The sequence below is a fragment of the Vicugna pacos genome, chromosome 3 (genome assembly GCF_048564905.1).
Source record: "Vicugna pacos chromosome 3, VicPac4, whole genome shotgun sequence".
NCBI classification, from domain to species: domain Eukaryota; kingdom Metazoa; phylum Chordata; class Mammalia; order Artiodactyla; family Camelidae; genus Vicugna; species Vicugna pacos.
This window is the reverse complement of record NC_132989.1, coordinates 28,765,206-28,786,314: the sequence shown is the minus strand read 5'-3', so window position 1 is coordinate 28,786,314 and position 21,109 is coordinate 28,765,206. Positions and strand designations below refer to the sequence as shown.

The window sequence follows — 21,109 nt, the reverse complement described above, 5'->3', positions numbered from 1 at the left end:
AGAGGAAATTGTCTTCTTTTAATGTACATTATGACTTGAACTGTATTCTCCAAAATTTGTACGTTGAAGCCCTAACTCCTAGTACCTGAGAATGTGATTGTACTGAGACAGAGCTTTTAAAGAGGTGGGTGAGTTAAAATGAGAACATTAGGGTGCACCCTAATCCAGGCTAACTGATGTCTTTATAAGAAGAGATTAGTCCATACAGAGAGGTAACAGACGCAAGACTATGCGAGGACACGGTGAAAATGCTGCCATCTGCCAAGGAGAGCGGCTTCAGAGGAAGATAACTTGCCGTCACCTAGATCTTGGACATTTAGCCCCCAGAACTAAAGAAAATAAACTTCTGTTGTTTAAGCCACACAATCTGTGATTTTTCGTTATGGCAGCCCTAGAAAAATAACACAGTGTACATCTTACTTCGACCATATGTCATCACCCTGCTAGTTTGTCAGCAGAGCAGGACTGGACTGGGCTCAGGGAAATGTGCTCTTTGAAGACCCCACGGGAATTTCTGTGGTTACGCAGCAGTGGTGATGCGTAGGTATTCCCCAGGGGAAAGTGGCCAAGTCAGATGACTCCATCTCAGTGTTTGCTCAAGTTTCAGAAGCGGCTGAGCCATTTTCTCCTGGTGCTCTGAGCATTGATTTCTCTGCTCAGAGTTCACATGGAAATTTTTGACTTCTGTTCTTGACTATGCAAAAGTGTTTGAAGGTAGATTGCTTAACAAGCACCTGCCAGGTTGCTTGAGTATCTGATATATCACCTGGCTTCTGGTTTATGGTGACTGAGATTTATGGGATGATAAGAGAATGGGATCACTTGTCAGTGTGCTGGCCAGAGCCCTGAGCTTTTCACATGGAAGGTGTTGATTACGTAGGCTCTCACTGGCTTATTTTCAGAAAAGATCAGGGTCTGTTCTCAAGGAAGATAGTCTTTCTTGGTTCCTGGTAACAACACAGCACTGGCTAAAGAGCTAAGTATAATATGAGGGCTGTGACTACAGGTGAACTGAATGAGTTTCCTTTCTCTGCTGCTCTAGTCTTATGGACCAGGATTAGTCTCTCCTTACTCCCTGGGTCAGGTGGACAGTTTGGAAGAAAACAGTCCTCATGATCTAGTGAACTGATAGATAAGGTCAAAACCAAAGAGGCATGCTTGCGCATCCCCTGACCCACAGTGGAGTGCAGAAACATGCAGCAGGGATGGAATTCTATAGAGAAGTGCACTCTCCCTTCCTCCACCCCAGCTCTCCCTTCTTACTTCTGCTCGCAGACACTTTAGGGTGCTGCTAACTGAGCTGAGGACCACAAACTGCCCATCTTTTTTACTTCACTGGTTTCTTAAGGCCAAGAGAATAAGGCTGCCTCTGAAATTATGGGAGGTTTGAAATGAGACATACTAGGGTTTATTAGCTGTATCACTTATTAGCTGTGTGATGTTAGCCAATAATTTAAACTCTCTGAGCCTTTGATTCCATGTCATAAAAAAAGAGTAATGCTATCTTGCATTGGCTTGTGGTGAGACTTAATTGAGACAGTGATATAAAATGTCTAGGAAAGCTCTAACCATAATAAGAGGTCAGTAAACAGTAGTTGGGTCCCTCCACCTTGGCGAAGCACTAGAACATTGTGAACATTTGTTGAGAGTTTATTGTGTTAGATGTTAGTGTTACTCTTCAATATTTCTGATTCTCTTCTCTTTCTGGGCACATGGGAGAATTGTATTTCTCTTGCCCCTTCATTGTCCATGGCAGTGTGACTTAATCTAACCAATGTGCTGCAAGTGGAAGTATTTAAGAACTGGGGTGTGTTTCTCCATGACTGCTGTTCTCTGCCAAAGGAATTGCAAAAGCAGTTTTGCTATGGAGGCACCATAAGGTGGAAGCATTCTGGAAAACTGAGCCAACACGTGGAGGACAGCTGCTCTGCAGGGCTGCCCAGACCACACCCATGGTAGACTCTGTGTGATTCAGATTCAGAGGTAATTTATTAGTGTAGCATCATCTACACTATTCTGACTGATAAATAGACAGTGATGTATAAGATGGATCTGAAAATGCTGCAATATAAAAGTAAGAACTCTGATAAAGGAATATTCCAAGTAATGCAGGACACCTAATACTGCTGGGCTACGCAGAGAGAGAATCAAAGAGGAGGTAGCATTAGAGCTGGACTGTGAGAGCCAAGAGAGAGAGGAACGAAAATACCTCAAGGATGGTTGTGTGTTCCCTGTGTGGGAAAAGGCAGTTGTACCAAGACAGTGCAGGCAAAAGCACAGAGGTATGAAAATCCATGGAGTATTCTAGGAAGAATGAGAACTAGCATTCCCTACAGAATTTCTCCCCAGTTAATGTTTTCCATGTAGAACATTTCTTTGTAGAACATATGTGCCTTTCAATACAATGCTTTTATACCAATACTTATATAGAAAAAACTATTAGATATATGTCCCCCCAAACTCAGTGCATTTTTACACAAAGTGATGAGGGTGGGGAGCTCAACAGAGAAAGTCTTGAGGTTCATTCCAAGTGCAATTGGAGCATATTGAAGTTCACAGTAGGCAACTGGAAAGGCTCTGAATGTCAACTAAGGGCACATACAGCATGTCATACAAATAAAGCAGCTATATTAATGTTTTAATGATCAGGAAGGATAGTTTTAAATATTTTACATCCTTATTTTACGACAGTTTATTAAATAAATACAGAGATAAAGATTTACAAATATTTTACTACCTAACATATTAGCTTGTTGCTTATATACAGGCATTTTACTGTGTTTTATGTTTTGGAAAATTGGTTGAGGATTTTGGATTGAGATGTAATGCAAGAAAAATTTTCCCATTTAAAATAATGGAAACGGCGCTCCTGGTTAGCATTTTCGTGCAAACAACGTTCAGTGAGACTTGCCTGTATTTCTGAATGATAGGGCTTGGTCGAGACAGAGGTGTGACCTGTGAAGGAGGTGGGACCTGAGGTAGTGGTGAGCCAGAGGTTCTGATGCCCAGCAGTGACATATGGATTAGTGTATTTTAACAACAGCCCTGACTGGGCATGGGGAGAGCCTGAAGTAGGGAGCTGGTGATGGCCGAGTCTAGGTGAGAGGAAAGGGCCTTGACTGAGGCAGCAGGGATGGAAAGGGAATCAGAGAGACATTTCAGAGGCTGAATGGTGGATGGAAGGATATGGAGGGTACAAGTCAGGGAGTCTTCCAGGAGGGTGATGGGGAGGTAGCCATGGTTATATTAGCCAAATGAGGGAACCTCAAAGGAAGAGAAAGAAGGACAAAAAGCAGGAGCAACAGCAGATTTCAGGGGATGAGGATGGCTGCCAAAGAGGGACTTCAGTTTTAGATGCGTTGTATTGAGGTGTTCTCTGGGGAGATTTCTGTGTGTCCTCCAAAACCCAGCCTAATGTCTTACACGGGTTCCTCCCACCGAACAATAACAGTGACATCGCTAGGACAGAACACAAATAGATACTCACTTATTGCGATAAGGTTTTGAGAAGAATGCAAGAGTCGGAAACGTTTTCCTAAACCTGGAGCCTGTCAAATTCCTCTCCCCTGTTGCCCTGGGTCCTAGGAGCCCCACAGTAGTTAGGCCTGGGTGAGGGGGGAATTGATGTGACTTGTAAGAATCCCACTCTCTCTGGCCAGGGACCACCTGGATGGCTTTGCTTCTACACAGGAAGTAGAATCAGCTGGAGGACCATCGTTTCTGCCTTAAAAGTCCTTGATAGATCTAAGAAGCCCTATTTTGGTTAGTTGCATACAGAACTGATTGCTTTTAGCTTCTCCGAGACATGGGGGATTGGTAAGAGTTTCTCAGTGGGATTTTAGATAGAATAGTCTAGGCTTAAATCTACAAGAACTATATTGGACCTTGATAAAGAAGTGGGAAAATGACCATTTTTTTTGTTCCTGCCAAATTAATTTTAATTTTTAAAATTGATTTACAATATTATATTAGTTTCAGGTATACAACATAGTGATTCAAATTTTTTATAGATTATACTTCATTTACAGTTATTGTAAAATATTGGCTATTTTCCCTGTGCTGTGAAATATATCTTTGTAGCTTATTTATTTTACATATAGTAGTTTGTACCTCTTAATCCTCTACCCCTATGTTGTCCCTTCTCCACTTCCCTCTCCCCACTGGTAACTTCTAGTTTTTTCTCTATATCTATGACTCTGTTTCTTTTTTGTTATATTCACTAGTTTGTTTAATTTTTTAGATTCCACATGTAAGGGATAACATACAGTATTCGTCTTTCTCTGACTTATTTCACGAGACGCAATACCTTCCAGGTCCATCCACGTTGTTACAAATGGCAACATTTCATTCTTTTTTATGGATGAGTAGTATTCCATTGTGTATATACATCACATCTTCTTTATCCATTCATCTGTTGATGGACATTTGTAGGTTGCTTCCACATCTTGGCTAGAAAATGACTCTTTTCGAGAAAGAATACATGTTTACCAGGGCAGGGAATTTTGTCTGTTTTATTCACTGATGGATCCTAGTCCTAGAACATCCCTGGAACACATGGGAGCTCAGTAAATATTTGCTGAATTGAATTGAATTGACATTCAGTCTCTTCACAAACTGTTTCCTATTTCCTGTCAGTTTCTAGAGCAGTCAGTGTGGGGCTGTGCTGACCCATCTTCCTCTTCACTGGCTCAGGCACAGTTCTTGGGGCTTGGTGGGTGCACACGTTGGGAGCCTAGGCAATGGCAGAGTGCTGACCACAATGCCTGGGTTTGTGCTGGAAGGAAAACATGTCTTCTCGCACAGCAGGACCTGCATTCTCCCACCTGCCAAATGCCCAGAAAGAGCAGGAATGGTTGTTTCACACAAGCAGTCAAGCACAACACGTGCAATCCATGCAGACAATGCCCAGGGTAATGGCATCACCTGTAAGGACCTCCAGCACATGCCTGCAACTGTCTCCCAGCACACATTGCAGGGCCTGTGATCAGTAAATACATGCAGGGATTAATGGCATAGCTGATACTCTTACTGGGCCTCTCCTCCAGGTCTTAGTTTTAAGATATATTTTAAAGAATATATATTTTTTGGATCCTTGAGTAATTTTCTCAAGCAGAGTAACCTCCAGTTACGGTCCTAACAGTCATGAACAGGCAGACTGGAGTGTTGTTGTTCTGCCTGATGCTGCTGTTCTTCTGGGAATATGGATGGTGGGCACCTCTAAGACCCAACGTTCCCAATACAACTGTCTCCCAGCATTTCTCTGCCCCTTTTGTTATGCCACAACGTCAGGTGAGGTGAAGAAGAACTCCCCCAGGCCACAGCACTCTGGGCTCCACGAAGAGGGTGTCTGGCTCCTTTCCTAAACCGGCAGTGGGACCGGTCTGCCAAACTCTTCTCATAGGCCAGGAAGAGACCTAGTTACAGATTCCTACACTGCCCTCCTCCCAGGGGAAATCCTGCAACTCATTTTAATTCTCTGGCCAGTCCCAGAAGTCCCTTTTAATCACTCACTCATTCATTCATTCATTCATCACCTACTCTTTAACCTGCACCATCCTAGGCTCTGGGTATACCGTGGACAGGAAGCTAGACTCAGCTCCTGCCTGTGTCCCTGGGCCCACATCCCCACTAAGTCCTGCTAGAACACTTCCACCCATGGCATAACTAGCAACCCAGCAACTTCTGCCACCAGCGGGATAGGAGTGCTGAGTCTGCACACATGCAGATCCTCCCTCCAAACTCAGCATGTACTCACACAGACTGTGCTCACTTCAAGAGTAAGACAAAGGCCAGCAACAAACTGAACCAGAATTGTCTATTTTTATTTTATTGGAAATAAATATTAATTTTCCAAATTCTCAATCATTTCATAAATAATGTTAAGTTAACAGACATTTTACAGAATATTACATTAAATAAGATAGATAAAAGTATATACCTATTTTGCCTGGAGCAAACTGGTGGAAAATACTTCAATGATTCTGATACCTTAAGTACATCTCAAATATTTTATTTGTATGCTTTCTGCCTGTGTGAGGTGGTGAAGTAGCAGTATGCCTGAAATATTTGCTTTGCCTCTGAAGTTTAATGACACTGAACATTATGGCCCAACCGTTGGTTAGCCCTCATTCTCCTTGCAGTAAAACATCCTTCTCTTCCTCCCAAATCTTAAGCTACAATAAGACAGTTTAGTCTCAGCTTTCTGTTGTCCACTCAGTGTTTATTACACCAAGGAAAACTTGCAGGTAGTCTAGGAACTGTTTTACTTGCCATCTTTCTCCTCCACACTTTTTCTGTGAAAAGAACAGATGACAAGCATTGTAGGAAACGGTCAATTCCTATAAACAGAGGCACAGCCAGACAAAAATGCTTAAGTTTCCACTAAGTGTTTTTAACTTACTTTTTGGAGGTCTATATATTCTTTAATTAAAGACAAGTTTTGGAATAGCTTTTCCACGGCATCCCCTTGTTCAGTTTGATTCTTCAATGTGTCTATTCCCTGAAAGACTTCTTCAATACATAGTTGGTGCTAAATGAGGAAGATTTAAAAACTATAAATATTCAAAACAAGGGATAAAAATTTGGTACCAAAATTTAGTGTTTTGTGTTGTCTGCTTGAGTTGCCTTCTCCAAAGAATTTTTCACTTGTTCTTTTTCTAGGTAGCAAACCACTTCATACTCAGATACAATTTCCAAAAGTAGATAAAGTTTATATAATTACTGAGGTGTTTTACAAATGATATAAATTAAGTGCCTCACGAAAAATAAAATGTTAGAAAGTGAAATGCAACTGCACATCAGTTGCCTTTTATAGTTCTAGCTGATAATTTTATTCTATTCAGACTAATGAATCATATAGTTTCATTTTAATACAACTATGACATACTCCAAATGTATACAATTACATCATATAGTCAGAATAATTTAAGTATATGGAAATGACTATTAATATAGGCCATTCATTGTCTATTTTAAAATCTACTGAGCATGATTCTAAAAATATAACCCTAACTTCCTAACACTTTAGGAAAGACATCAAAGTGAGGAAAGCCATAGATAGTCAGAGTTAAATGGAGACTAAAAGGCCCCTCTCACCCAATGTGGAATTATTCTGGAAAGACTGCCTGACGTGAGGCTAACTGAGGTGGAAAACTGACAATAGCACCAAAGGGCCTGATCCACTTGTTTAATGGATTTTACTTGTATAAAGTCATTCTTAATATTTATAAGTACATACATATACACCCACGCATAAAAAAGCAAAATGGAGAAAATTAAATAGCTCAAGTGATACCGAATACTTTATAGCTTAAAATATGAAACTTACTTATTCATTCAATGATTTTATCAAATCATGATTTAACTTACATTTGTATGTTCAGGAGTAGGAATCATCAAGTTCTGAAAAGGAAAGGAAATACATTCATTTTTAAAGCACTCTAGCACTCATAACTTTTAATAAAATGCTTGCTAGTAATACAGTTACAATTATATATTACTAACACACTCCTAATTTTATGATTAATAACAGATATTTAAAAGTTAACCACCACAAATGATTATCTATATGTTTCAAAGACTGTAGGAATCAAAAAGAAAATTACCCCATCGCCTATCAGCAGAGTTCGATGAGTGGAGAGCAGTGTCAAGGTCTCTGCCACCAGTCTATTCATGGGACTTTCTACAGCAATGACACAAACGTAGGCAGCTCCAAGACCTAGCAAACTCAAATACAGAAGCAATCTCATGGCTCTGAAATGTTCAGCGTTTGCCTTGGCAAAGAATATGCATAGTACAAGATTGCATCCCCAACCAATTTATTCTCTCTCTTTGAGGAAATGAATAATTTCTAGCAATCAGATAGAGAATGCCTAATAATGGCAAATTGTGAAACTAAATGTTTCCAATGTCTTGTATCTTAAAAAATAAATTTTACTTTTATCTTTTAATAATAAAAATCCCTATTTTCCCCCTTTAAAAACATTTTTTTATTACAAGAGAAAATCTTTGGGTTGATACATCATTGTCCCACATTTGCATTTCTTAAAATCAGATGATTGAATTTCCTCTTAAAAGATGTATGTAAAAAGAAGTATGATGTAAACTACAAAAAAATTTTAGACTAAAATACATAAATATTGGGAAATTTTTTCAGGTCAGCTAAATTCTATTACAGTTGTAGCTAGGCTGATTCATCTTAACAGGAATTAAAAATACTGGTGGGAAGATGGTGATTAGAGCAGAGACTGTCAAAACGTAGCAGGGTCAAGTTGTGTTCACTGAGTCTCAGTTAGGATCCTTTCTGTTACCAGTGACCAAAAATCTAACCCAAACTGGTTGAAACCAAACAGGGGATTTATTAGCCCAAATACCAAATGATTTAGGGTAGAAGCTTCTTCATCTTACTTGTCTCAGTGACCTCTGTCGCCATTCTCAGGCAGCTCTCCCACTGTGGACCCATGATGATGTCCAAACTCCTGAATCTATATGTATCCTGTTCATGAGCTGCAGAAGAAAGCAAATTGTGCATTTCTGATTGCTCACGTCCTAGAATGCAGCTTTGTTCACCCTTGATCCCATGTTCACCCTTGAACTGTGGCCAGAGGTATGGGATATACTGACTGGCTCTCCCTGGAGCTGGAGGTGGGCTTCTTCCCCCGCCAAACTGCATACTTGAGAAATTTGGGGTCCTAGGTAGTAGTAAGAGGGACTCAGACGCTAGGAAGGCAACCAATAAATAGCCACCACAGCCACATAACATATGGGCATGACCTTTCCTTCGTGTCCTGAAAGGGTGGGGTGTCCTTTTGCACCCTGGGTGGGACACATATGAATATATGTGATCAGAGGAATCAGCCTTTGTGTTCCTTAGGCTCAGGTCTGTAACCCCAGAAGGGAGCAAATGAGGCCTCTTTTAGATCACATACATCCTTCTTCTCTGACCTGAACACACACATTGGAGGTGTAAGCCATTGCTTGTAATGGAGGGTTTCAGTGAGCATCGCAGTGTGGCTCTGGCTCTGTGTTGGTGGCCTGGAAGCCTGACTTTAGGACTATTGTAAGTATCTAGGACGGATGGTCCCAAGCACAAATTGCCACCTAGAACCTTTTTCTGGATTGAGTTCTGTATAAGCAGAGGCATCTGGGAGGTAGACAAGGCTTTTACATGGATGTAATCACGGCTCTGCACAGGCAGGATACAATAGTGTGGGACTTCAGTGGCCCCCTTCCTGTACCATGTCTGGGTTTGTTTGTGCTGAAGTATTGGGTTCTGGGTTAGGCATGCCTGGCTTGAACACTTGAGAGACCTTTTCTGTGAGAATACAGAAGTGACTGTGTCTCACTGCAGGAGTGGGTAGAAATCACAAGAGATCTGGGCAAAGGTGCTCTTGAAATGATGCTCTCAAAACCAAAGCCAGGTTCTGGCAGGAGCCTTCTCTTCCCAGATTTCTTGAGAAAGAGAGATTGCCCTGGTTCTCTTCAGTCTCTTCTGAGTCATTGTGGGTTTAGATGAAGGTTTCAGAGGAATTTCCAAGTGACTTGTTACTTTAGTACCTTAATCACACAAAGTTGTGAGTTTTAAACTTCTGTCTGTTACAGCGCTGCACAGGGAATTGAGGTGATGAAGGATTGAGATACCACTGTACTTGCCTTCGCTAAGCAGGAGAAAACTCACCAAACCACTCACTGTTTTTAGGGAGTCATGATGGCTAGCTAGGAAAGTGAGTGAAATGGGCAAGGTGTGACACAACACAGGTGGTGGGACGGCAGTAGACGGCAGCACCTGACCTGTCCACAGGTGGCAGGGTCTGCTCTGCTCCAGCTGACTGTTGCCATGTGACATACTTGGGCTTACGTTGCCAGATCAACCAATTTTTCAAAGCCAGAAAACCTGATTATTATATATGAGGTACTGATTTTCAAATGTTGGCAATTCATAGTTTTAAAAAACATACAGGGTTTTTGCAGCCTCTGATTTATATTATAACTGTGGGATCCTATTGGAGGGCAGGTAATTTTTAAAACCTCCTTTCAAAACTTTGTATCTTTAAATTTTTTTTAAATTGTGGTGAAGTACATGTAATATAAAAAGTAACACCATAACCATTTTTAGGTATACAGTTCAGTAGTGTTATGTACATTCATAATGTGCAATCCATCTCCAGAACTATTTTCATCTTGGCAAAACTGAAATTCTATACCCATTTAAGCAACAGCTCCCCATTGCTCTCTCCCCCAGCCCCTGGCAATCACACTTCTACTTTCTGTCTCTATGAATTTGACTATTCTAGGTAACTCACATAAGTGGAATTGTATAGCATTTGTCATTTTGTGACTGGTGTATTTCACCTAGGATAGTGTCTTCAAAGTTCATCCATCACGTAGCATGTGACAGAATTTCCTTCCTTTTTTAGATGGAGAAATATTCCGTTGCATGTATATACCACATTTTGTTTATCCATTTATTTACCATCTGAGTTGCCTCCATCTTTTGGCTACTGTGAATAATGTCACTATGAATATGAGTGTACAAAATTATATTTTTTATAATGTTGTCAGAAGTCATTAACTATTCCTCTGTTAGTCTCATCTCCACAACATGATTGAAAACTCTGAGCAAGGACCATAAAATGATGCACTTGAAAGAGATTTATTAAAACTGCAAACAAAAGTTAATAATTTAAATATCCTGTGCAGAATTTCAAGTAATTTATGTAGATATTCTAGCCTCAAGGAAATGGAGCATAATTCCCCCTTAACTGTGGAATACACTTAAGGTAAGTGTGGGATAGACCTCATTTTAAAAAGTGCAGTCTGGGAGGGGGATTTGAGAGGAATAGCTTTGCAGTGGAGAAACCTGGCAAACCTCAGCCAGGTGGTCAAGATCAACATCAACAGTGATAATTCATGTTACTAACATGTACCCTTAATATGATGTAATGAGAATGGCGTTTTATCTCTGTGGTCTTCCTCCCCAAAACTCATAACCTCTGACTAACCATGAGGAAAACATCACACATACCCAAAATAAAGGACAAAATACCTGACCAGTACTCTTGAAAACAGTCAAGGTCATCAAAAACAAGCTAAGTATGAGAAACTCACAACCCAGAGGAATCTAAGGAGACATGCTGACTAGACGTAATGTGGTGTGCAGGATGAGATCCAGGCAGAAAAAGGACAGGAAGTAAAAACTAAGAAAACCCCCCAAAACTGTGGAGTCTGGTAACGTGCCAGTGTTGATTACCCAGTTGTGACAAGTGTACCATATTAATGTGAACAACAGAGGAAACTGGGTACAGAGTACTCAGAAACTCTCTATAATATTCTTGCAGCTTTTCTGCAAATTAAAGTTATATAAAATAAAGAGTTTATTAAAAATAACCTTGCAAGTAAGAAAAAGGTTAATGATTGTTTATACTATTATTAGTAAAAAAGACTTTGTATCCCATATGTGTCATGCACTTGGGACTTTTTTACTTCACCACTAGACTGTGAACTCCTTGAGAAGGCTTTTATTTAAATGATCTCTTTGTCCTCAATGACCAGCCTATTGTACTCACTCAGTTAATGTTTCTTGAAAAATAACTGATTGAATGAGCAGGCAGTTGGTTGTATTGACTGAACACATTAATGTGAATACTGTGGAAACTGAGAGTCTACTCCCTGGGACCAGGAGCTGAATAATAGAAACAACTTTGGCAGGACTCCTGCAAAAAAGTTAGAGTAAGGCTAAAAGGTCATCTAGAGAGACCAAGCCAAAGTGAACTACCATGGCATTTTAAAAAACCCACATTATTTTAGGAGAATAGAAAGAAATTAGCAATCAGTATTCAGAATTTTAAAGAATTACATTAGTAACTATATAGTTTAGAAAAAAGACTTTGAATAGTGTTGAAAAGTCATACTACTGGGTAACATCCATCCTTTCGCCCCAAAACCTCTGCCTCTATTTGTGGCTTCCAAATTGGCAACATGTTCTTAAAAACTGATAAGTGTGTTTTTTTACTAACTGTATAGTCATTAAGGTCAAAAGACTTTTCCATGAACTGATTCTAATCAATCAATTGAGCATGATGCCACAAATTTTTTGCAGTGACTAAATGTAAAATGATAGCATCTCTTTCTTTTTCTTTATCTTATTCTAACCTTCATCCTTTCAATCTCCAAGTATATCTTCTGAATAAATTTTAATTGAATAAATAACATTATAGGAAAATAAACACAGAATTTCTTCCCCTTAGCTTAGCAACTAACAGGTTTTTGTTGACCTCTTCCAGTCTTTACTAAGACAGCTTCACAGAGTTGTAATCACAGAATATGTGCACTTTTGTTTCTCTTTTTTGCTTATTAACATTTCTCTTTCTTGTAGCCACTTATGATTTTAAAGGTTACCTGCTATTGGATGAAATTGATGTACCACAGTTTATTTCACCATTTGGGTTGTTGCTAGTATCCCATAATTACAAAAAATGCTACTAACAGCTCTCTGTATACTTTAAAAAAATATTTCCTTATGCTAAGAAATTTGTGTGATCATTTTTATAGCTTTGTTACATTATTACTAGATTAACCCTCTAAAAATATTCAATGCATAAAAAATAAATCTCTTATATTTTTACAGTGTTTTACAATTTATAAAGCACTTCCACAAAAATAACTTTGTTTAATACTGATATCAGCACTGTGGGATAGATTTCTTTCCCTCAAGATTCTTTAGCACTAGGGTTTAATAGTTTTGCTAATGTAATGAGTGAAACAAACGACAAAGGAAGGTGTCATGCAAGAAGCGGTAGTAATCAAAGAGGCCAAAAAATATGTTGGTAAACCTAAATAAATAATGCTGGTTAAAAAAAAATAACTTACTTAGGGGATTACAAGGAGGAACAAAAATACTAAACAATGATAATGTGGGAGATGGAAGGAGTGATCAGAGTCAGTGCATTTTATGGTTCTTGTACTGTTTGGAGTGTTGCTAAAGATACTTCCTTTAGACTTCGACACACCTGTGAAAAATCTAAGACTAACTATAAAAGAACTGAAATAGAATGTATAACTTCAAAACCAGTAGAATAAAACAAGGGAATAGAGAAAACTCAGTCAATCCAGAATCTAAGAAAGGAGAAGAAGAAATAAAGAAAAAGCACAAAATAGATATGAGAAATATATTCAAATTTATCAGGAATAAAAGTACACTTCATGCAAAATGACATTAAAAGGTTGAAAACCAAGGGATAGAAAGATACACTAGATAAATACTAATCAAAAGAAAGCCGATAGAATTTACTTTAGAAAGTGTTATAAGGATAGAGAATCACTAATAGGTATAAGATAGTATCGCATGATAGTTTATTTTCCATTTCATTAATTATGCTATAAGTGAAACCAAACATTTTTCAGCAGTAGTTTACCAAGAACTGAGAACTTGACTGATATTCCTTCTTAGTTCTTTTTATTTTAAGGATTAATCATTTTTAATGCAAATCTTTCCACCCCCCTCCTAGAGTTCTTATCTCAGTTATAGTTTCCTATTGTTACAAACTTGAAAAATTTTGTAATGGAATCTAGTATCTTGTCATGTCCATTTTTTTTCTCTTTGATTCATTATTTTCTTAAGTATTTTAAAGTAAATTATAGAAAGCATGACACTCTATCATTAGCATTTCTATATGCACCTCAAAAAAAGGATCATTTTTTACACAGCAAAATAGTATCACATCGAATATAATGAAAATAACAATAAAAATTTTTAGCATTTAATCTCCAGCCTACATTTAAATTTCCCCTTGTACCCCCCAAATTCCCTTCACATCTCTATGACCAAATCAGGATCCAATCTACGACCATGTGTTGCACCTGGGTAACATGAAATTCAAATCTCTCTCAATTTGCAACCATCCTTTTTCTGAGGAAAAATATATTTTAGAATCTACAATAATTCTTGATTAATGACACTGATCTGAGAGCCTGGTCCAGTGTCTTGTAATACAAGCTACCTTCCAGATTTGACTTTTCCATTCTTGTGATATTATTAGCTAATAGTTAATTCCTGTGAATTGGAAGCTAAACCTAAAGGTGTGATTAGGTTAAACTTAAATTTAAAAAAATCAAACTGTATATGAGGCAATGCTGGGTACTTCATGTTAAGACCACAGCAGGAGACATATAACATCTGGTTGTCTAATCAGTGTCACTGGTTAATCAATCACCTCCAAAAGTTTCCTCCACACCCCACCCCCCTTATTTTTCTTTTCTTTTCTTTCCTTCTTTTTCTTTCTTTCTTTCTTTTTCTCTTTCTTCCTTCCTTCCTTTCCTTTCTTTTTTTTTTGTGATATGAACAGTAAACATAAAATCTGCCATCTTGGCAAATTTTTAAGTACATAATATAATATTGTTATGTATAGGCACCATTGTGTATAGTAAATCTCCTATTAATTCATCTTGTGTAACTGAATTTCTTATTTTAAAAGTGTCTATTCCTATCTTGTGGTAGTACTTCGAGAAGTAGATTTCCTTCACATATTTGCATAACATTTTATAGACATCTAACAGCTTTTGGTGTACAACGGCAGTTTCCAAACTTTGGTATTAAACGCCTCTCTAAACTCTTAAAAATTAATGACGATCCCTAAGAGCTTTTATGTGAGTTGTAACTACCAATATTCACTCAATTAAAAACTAAAATTGAGGGTTTTTTTTTTAAGCAGAATATACAAGCACATATCCCATTATCCATCTTCGCGGTGGTGTCTCCACACGTTAAGTGATTATTAGAAAACAATGTACATTAGGGAGCGACAGTGAGCGCAAAGGCAAATAACGTCTTAGCATTGTCAGAAAAGTAGTTTTGTCGTGAGCAGACACCGCATCCCTCTCCCCTCCAGGAGTCACAAGATCATACTTTGAGAATCGCTGTCTGTCACAAGTGTTTGTCGTCTCTTGAAGTTCGTGCCACTCGGTGCTGCCTGGTCCCCGGCAAAGAGCCGGAATCCGCGGCCAACGAGACCAAAGACACTGAAGACCCAACCTTCCTAGGCGGTAATGCCGCCGGAAACCAGAACTGCGCGCGCACCAGAGGCCTCCGACTTCCCAGCATGCCCCGGGCCTGCGGCGTAAACGCGCGCCGGCCGCAGGGACCCCCACGTAGCCCGCGGGGCAGCCGAGGCGGAAGTCTGTGAGTGCGCACGGTCGCGGGCTCCTTGGGCCTGTGTCCTGTGTCTCCTGCGCGCAGCTCCTGGCAGGCCCCTACCCCAGCTCTCTCCGTCCCGAGCGGGAAGGAAGCCGGTGTGGGAGAAAGGACTTCAGCCAGAGCCTTCGCTCTCAGCTGGAGCCTCCCGACGCCGGGACTCGTGAGTCCTTACGGCCCGAGCTCGCCCTGCTCCGGCTTCAGTGTTAAACCTTAGAGGGTCCCGGTTTCTAGACCCCTGATATTGAGAAAAGAAACATTTGCAAACATGTCTTGGATCGAAAAGATGAGCATTCTGGGAGTGCGGAGTTTTGGAATAGAGGACAAAGATAAGCAAATTATTACTTTCTTCAGCCCCCTCACAATTTTGGTTGGACCCAATGGGGCTGGTAAGACGGTAAGTCCTGAGTTGCCGCCCTCAGTTTACGGGTCGCCACGTCTTATAAGAACGAAGAGTGAAATATCTGCGCGGTTCAGAACTCTTGAGTAGGACGAGAGGACTCCATATGGCTCGGCTCTTAACGCCCCAGGGAGTACCTGGGTCTCTGGGTGATTCCCCGGCCCCGGGGCGGGGCGGGGCGGGGCGTGGTGTTACCGTCAGGCCACAGCAGCCTCAGAAGCAGACTAGACTTTTGGGTCCAGGCTTATCGGGTGGACAGGGTGTACTTGAGAATACCAAGTGGCCGGGAGCTGCCTCCGCATGTACTCAATGAGCTCACTCCCACAAGAAGCCTTTTGGCTACAGTGGGGATTTGTTTTTGTTTTGTTTTGTTTTAACACTCCTTGCTTCCAAATCAGTACTCACTTCCAGGTAGTTGTTACAATACAGGATTTCTTTAAAAGTTAAAAATATAAATATATGACTTTAAGACTGCTTATCCCAACTAAGCATAATAAATGTGAAATAGATGACTTAATTTAAAACGAAATTGCAGTGGGGCTTGGTAAAACTGGAAAACTATTTTCTTGTTGGAATGCTCTTTCCTAGTCAAAATTAAAAATTGGAGCACAGCGTATGTACTGTGACTTTTTAAAGCCCTGGAAATGCGTAGAAATTTGAGTTGGGAACTAGAATGGCATGCACTTACAGGGAAAGTATAGCCAAGAGGCTATCTCGTCTGAAAGGTTGGCTTGAGAAAAGGCAAGGCGTTATCATTTTAACGGGGAGAAGAGTAAATGAAGTGAAAAGTGAAAGATAAGGTTTAATGTTGAGAGTTGAATGGCAGACTCTTGTCTTATTTTTACATAAGCATATATCTTGTCTTCTTTTATATGCTTATGTAAAAATATTGTTTACTGAATGCTTATTATGTACATAGCTTTATAATAAGTGTTCTACTGGAGGAGAGACTAATATGTTTAGTGTTTATGAGCCCTAGCTGCTTGAATACAAATTTTTTGCTTCACCATTTATTAGCTGTGAGACTGGGCAAAAGCGACCTAAATGCCCTGGGCCTTTGTGTTCTCATTTTTAAAACAGAGATAAAAATATATTCTACAGCCTAGGATTCATGCGGGAATTAAATGCTTAGTGTATGTAAAAGTAGTTGGTACAATACCTGGCACGTAGTAAGGTCTTCGTAGATAATAGCTATTTTTTTGTTTTGTTTTTAATTTTTTAAAAATTCCAACTTTATTAAAGTATAATGACATATAAATTGTAAGCTATTTAAAGTATACATCATGATGTTTGATACACATATACATTGGGAAAGGATTCCCCTATCTAGTTAATTAACAAATCCATTACTTGATATGTTTATCTTTTTTTTTTTTTTTTTTTTTGGTGAGAACATTTTGTTTCTACTCTCAGTAAATTTCAGTTACACGATACAGTGTTCTCAGCTGTGGTGACCATGTTTTACTTTAGCTGTTATTATTAACTTGAATTAATTCAAAGGGTTTTAATTGGAAATAGAGAATTTTTTCCCAAGTAATAATTTTTTATTTTATTTCAGTATTCTTTCTTAATTATGTAGGTTTTCTGTGAACTTACAGAAATTATTCTTTAACCCTTAATCATATTTATATTACAGGTTTTATAATGTTGAATTTTATCAGATCATATCCTTTATAGTCTGTATGGTAAATAATATTTTTACAATGAATTAACATTTTATGATAAACTGTGGTTCTCTGGTAACTAAATAATATAATTTTATATTTCTTTAGACCATCATTGAATGTCTAAAATATATTTGTACTGGAGATTTCCCCCCTGGAACCAAAGGAAATACATTTGTTCATGATCCCAAGGTAACGGTGCTAATAAAACTCTGTATTTTTAAAATAAAGTTTTTACAATTATAAAAGTGATGATGGTTTATTGTAGAAAACCTGCTAACGGAAAAATATAAAGAGATATGAAAGTCACCCACACACAGTCATAGCACCCATTGACAGTCATTGTTGATATTTTCATGTATTTTCTTCTTCATATACTGTCTTACATAGCTGAAGTCATAGTCTAATTATGTATTCTGAAGTTTTTTTCCCATTTAATATTATCATAGAGTCCCATGTCAGTGAAAAACTGTATCAAACACATAAACAACAGATTTGTACTGTATAGCACAAGGAACTGTATTCAGTAACTTGTAGTAACCTGTAATGAAAAAGAATATGGAAATGAACATACATATGTATATATATGACTGAACTATTATGCTGTACACCAGAAATTGACACATTATAAACTGACTAAACTTCAATTTAAAAAAATTGAAAAAAAGCTATATTAAATTCTTAATCCGGGTGTTTGGCACATGGGTACTTCTTTTAATCTTAATCTTTATACTTTTTCATATGTCTGAAATATTTCCTACTTAAAATGTGTAAACTTTTATGAACATTTTTAATAATTGCATAATTTTCTTACATTTAGATTGCTTTCAGTTTTTCTTTAAAATGTACTGTGATGAAAGCCTTTGTGTGTGAATCTTTGTTTGAATTATGGTATTTAAACTATTAATCTGTATGTAAGACATAGAATTTTCTCTACATATTTTGGCCTATAGGTTTTTCTCGTTCATATGTATAGTGGGGAAATGTGCCTGTCTCAATACTCTTACCCTCCAAGAGTTTGTTGTATATTTCTTCCAGGCTTTTTTCTGTGTTTATAAAAATGTATCTGTGTGTGCATATAAATACACTCATGTAAATATTTTAACATATATCAATAGAATTTTATTATACCATTGTATAAATCAAGTATTTAGTGACATATTGCAGATATGTTAAAATGTATATACCTTTGTTTCATTTTTAATTTTATTTATCTTTTTTTTTTTTTGGTGGGGTGGGGAGCTAATTAGGTTGGTTTGTTTTTAGAGGAGGTACTGGGGATTGAACCCAGGACTTGTATATGCTAAGCACATGCTTTAGCACTTGAGCTGTATCCTCCTCCATTTCATTATTTTTAATTGCTAAATAGTAATTCCATTGAGTTTGTATTCTATAGTTAATTTAATTGACCCCCTATTGATGGTCTTTTATTTCCACTTTTATATAACTTAAGATGACTGTAATTATGAAAGTATTAATTTTCCTCTTAGTATAGTGAATCATTTAGTGTATTTACTGAGCCCTCTCTACAGTGACTGTTTCACTGTTTTCTTTCTTTAAACCTACAATCTACTCTCCTTGATGGTCTTGCTTTTTACTTTATTGAGAAAATAGGAGGAATCAGGTGAAAAGTCCTCATTTTCCAAACATAAAATCTACCAAACTACCCTGCATATGTACCCATACTGTTTTCTTCCCTGTATTAAGGGTAAATTTTTTATTGTTTTATCGAAAGGTCAACCAAGTATTCTTGGAGATTGGGTCCAATGAATCCCTTCTGTCAAGTCAAGCATTTTGTTTTTCAGTTGTCCTTCCTCTTGCATTAGCATCAGCAGTTTCTCCCTCTTTATAGGCTCATGTACATCGGTGTATAAACATCCTCTGATAGCTCTAGTCTACAGACAGACAAACTCTCCCTTTATTCCAAATCACCCTCTGGCAACTACTCTTTAGTGTATTTTATAGCAGAATTCACAAGAGTTGTGTGCACTCATTGTCTTCACTTCATTGTTTCCCATTTTCTCTGCAGCCTACTCTGTTCATATTTTCTTCTTTTTTTTTTTCTCACTAAAACTGCTCTTGTGAGGTCACCAATAATCTCCACATTGTCAGATAAAGCAGTTATTTTCTAATTCTCAGTAACTTTTCCACAGGTTTAAAAGAGTTGGTTTTTTTCTCTTTTCGAAAAAAAAATTTGCTCTCTTGGCTTCCATGACATCATAATCTCATACTTCCTTTTGGCCATACCTTAGTCTCCTTTGGTGGGTCTGCTTTTGCCTGACTCTTCTTGGGTGATCTGATTCACTCTCACAGCTTTAGGCATTGGTTATATGCTGGTGACTCCCAAATTTAAATATCTAGCCCCAACTTCTTTCCTAAACTCTACTAGACATATATGTCCAGCTGCTTGTTTGGCTATTGAATGGGCATCTCAAATTTAACATTCAAAACAGAACTCTTGGTTCCCTGTTTCCCCACCCCCTCACCTTCTCAAGACTGTTACTACCTCAGTACTGTCCAATTTGATAAATTATATCATCATCTACAAATTTGCTCATGCCAAAACCTGTGTGCCATCCCTTGAGTAATTCCTTTATCGCACCCTGTTTCTCATTCATGAGCATTTCTTACCTGCTTTTCTAAAATATGTCCAGAATATGTCCCTTCATGCCATCTCTGCTCCTTTCCTGGTCCAAACCACCACCTTTTTCCCTTTGAACTATTCTTGTAGTCTCCAAACTTCTTTTCCTGCCTCATTCTTGAAGTTCTCTCTTTTTTACACAGCAACCAGAGTTATCTCTAAATATTTATTCATTCATTCAAGAGGGAGTGAGTCATTCAAAATCTGAGAGAAGAACATTCTCAGTGCAAAGTCCCTGAGGTAGGATCATGCTTGGTGTGTTCAAGGAATCATAAGGAGGAGCAGAGGAAGGATGGGGAAGAGACTGGTAGAAAATTAAATTAGAGTAGTTGGGGGACTAGCTTATGTAGGACCTTGGGTTCTTATTTAAATTGGAATCTACTGGAAGATTTCAAGTAGGAAAAGAACATAATCTGTGTTTTAAATTGATTAGTCTAGCTGCTGAGAGGAGACTATCTGTAGGTGGCAAGGGTAGAAGGACGAAGACTAATAAAGAGGATTTGTGATAATTCAGGTAAGAAATATTGGTGGTGTAATTAAAGTGGTAATGGTAGAATTAGTGAGAAATGCTTGGATTTGGGATATATTTTATTTTTTATTTTTATTTTTTGGGGATTTGGGATTATATTGAAAGTAAAACAAACAGATCAGCTAATGATTTGGGTGGTAGTGTATAAGAGATGTAGAAGCATCAAGCATAACTCTTACAAGTTTTTTGACTTGAGCAACTAGGTAAAATAGTGTTGCCATTTATCGTAATGAGGAGACTCTGGAAAAGGATATTTGGGTGTCTCTAGTTTAAACATGTAAATTTGGGATGTTTGTTAGATATCCAAAGGAGATATCTCGTAGGTAAATAGATGTATGTCCAGGGGAGAGGTTTGAGTTAGAGAAAGAAAATTAAGAATCATTGATGCATATAGTCATATGTATGTGTGTGTATATGGTTAGCCTTAAAGCCTGATGGGATCACATAGGAAGTGAATATAGAGAAGAGATCCAAGACCTGAGCCTAGAGCACATTAGCATTTAGAAATAGGAGTGAGGAGGTGGAGCCAGCAGAAGATGCTAAAAGAACAACCAGTAAAAGTAAGGAAAACAGCGTGGTTTCTTGGAAGACAAAAGAATAAAGTGCTGCAAGAAGGATAGAGTCATCGACTGTGTCAAATATGTGGATAGCTCAAGAAAGAGGCAGATTTGGCTATGTGAAGGCCATT

The 21,109-nt window shown here is 38.3% G+C and overlaps 2 protein-coding genes across 7 annotated transcripts in view; one reads left to right on the top strand and one right to left on the bottom strand.

The window, feature by feature from the left end:
• Positions 1-21,109, top strand: part of RAD50 (RAD50 double strand break repair protein) — a 209,603-nt gene that overhangs the window by 116,043 nt on the left and 72,451 nt on the right. For 3 of the 4 annotated variants that reach the window (XM_072957363.1, XM_072957365.1, XM_072957364.1), the window contains one exon: positions 17,360-17,443. In XM_072957363.1, coding sequence (XP_072813464.1) covers positions 17,360-17,443 — 84 coding nt within the window. Of the gene's footprint in view, positions 1-15,140; positions 15,585-17,359; positions 17,444-21,109 lie in introns of those variants that run through there. The other variant, XM_006212829.4, reaches the window with a different exon arrangement.
• Positions 5,995-15,036, bottom strand: IL5 (interleukin 5). Of its 3 annotated transcripts, XM_072950370.1 has the most exons (6): positions 14,903-15,036; positions 8,407-8,505; positions 7,605-7,717; positions 7,369-7,401; positions 6,401-6,529; positions 5,995-6,293 (listed from the first exon to the last, which is right to left on the bottom strand). In XM_072950370.1, exons 2-6 carry the CDS (start codon positions 8,459-8,461, stop codon positions 6,195-6,197), a joined length of 429 nt encoding a protein of 142 aa, XP_072806471.1. In that variant the 5' UTR covers positions 8,462-8,505; positions 14,903-15,036; the 3' UTR covers positions 5,995-6,194. The 3 variants fall into 3 exon arrangements, with proteins under 3 accessions (XP_072806471.1, XP_072806487.1, XP_006212893.1); XM_072950386.1 differs by lacking the exon at positions 14,903-15,036 and having other exon boundaries at positions 7,605-7,725; positions 8,407-8,504; XM_006212831.4 differs by lacking the exons at positions 8,407-8,505; positions 14,903-15,036 and having other exon boundaries at positions 7,605-7,748.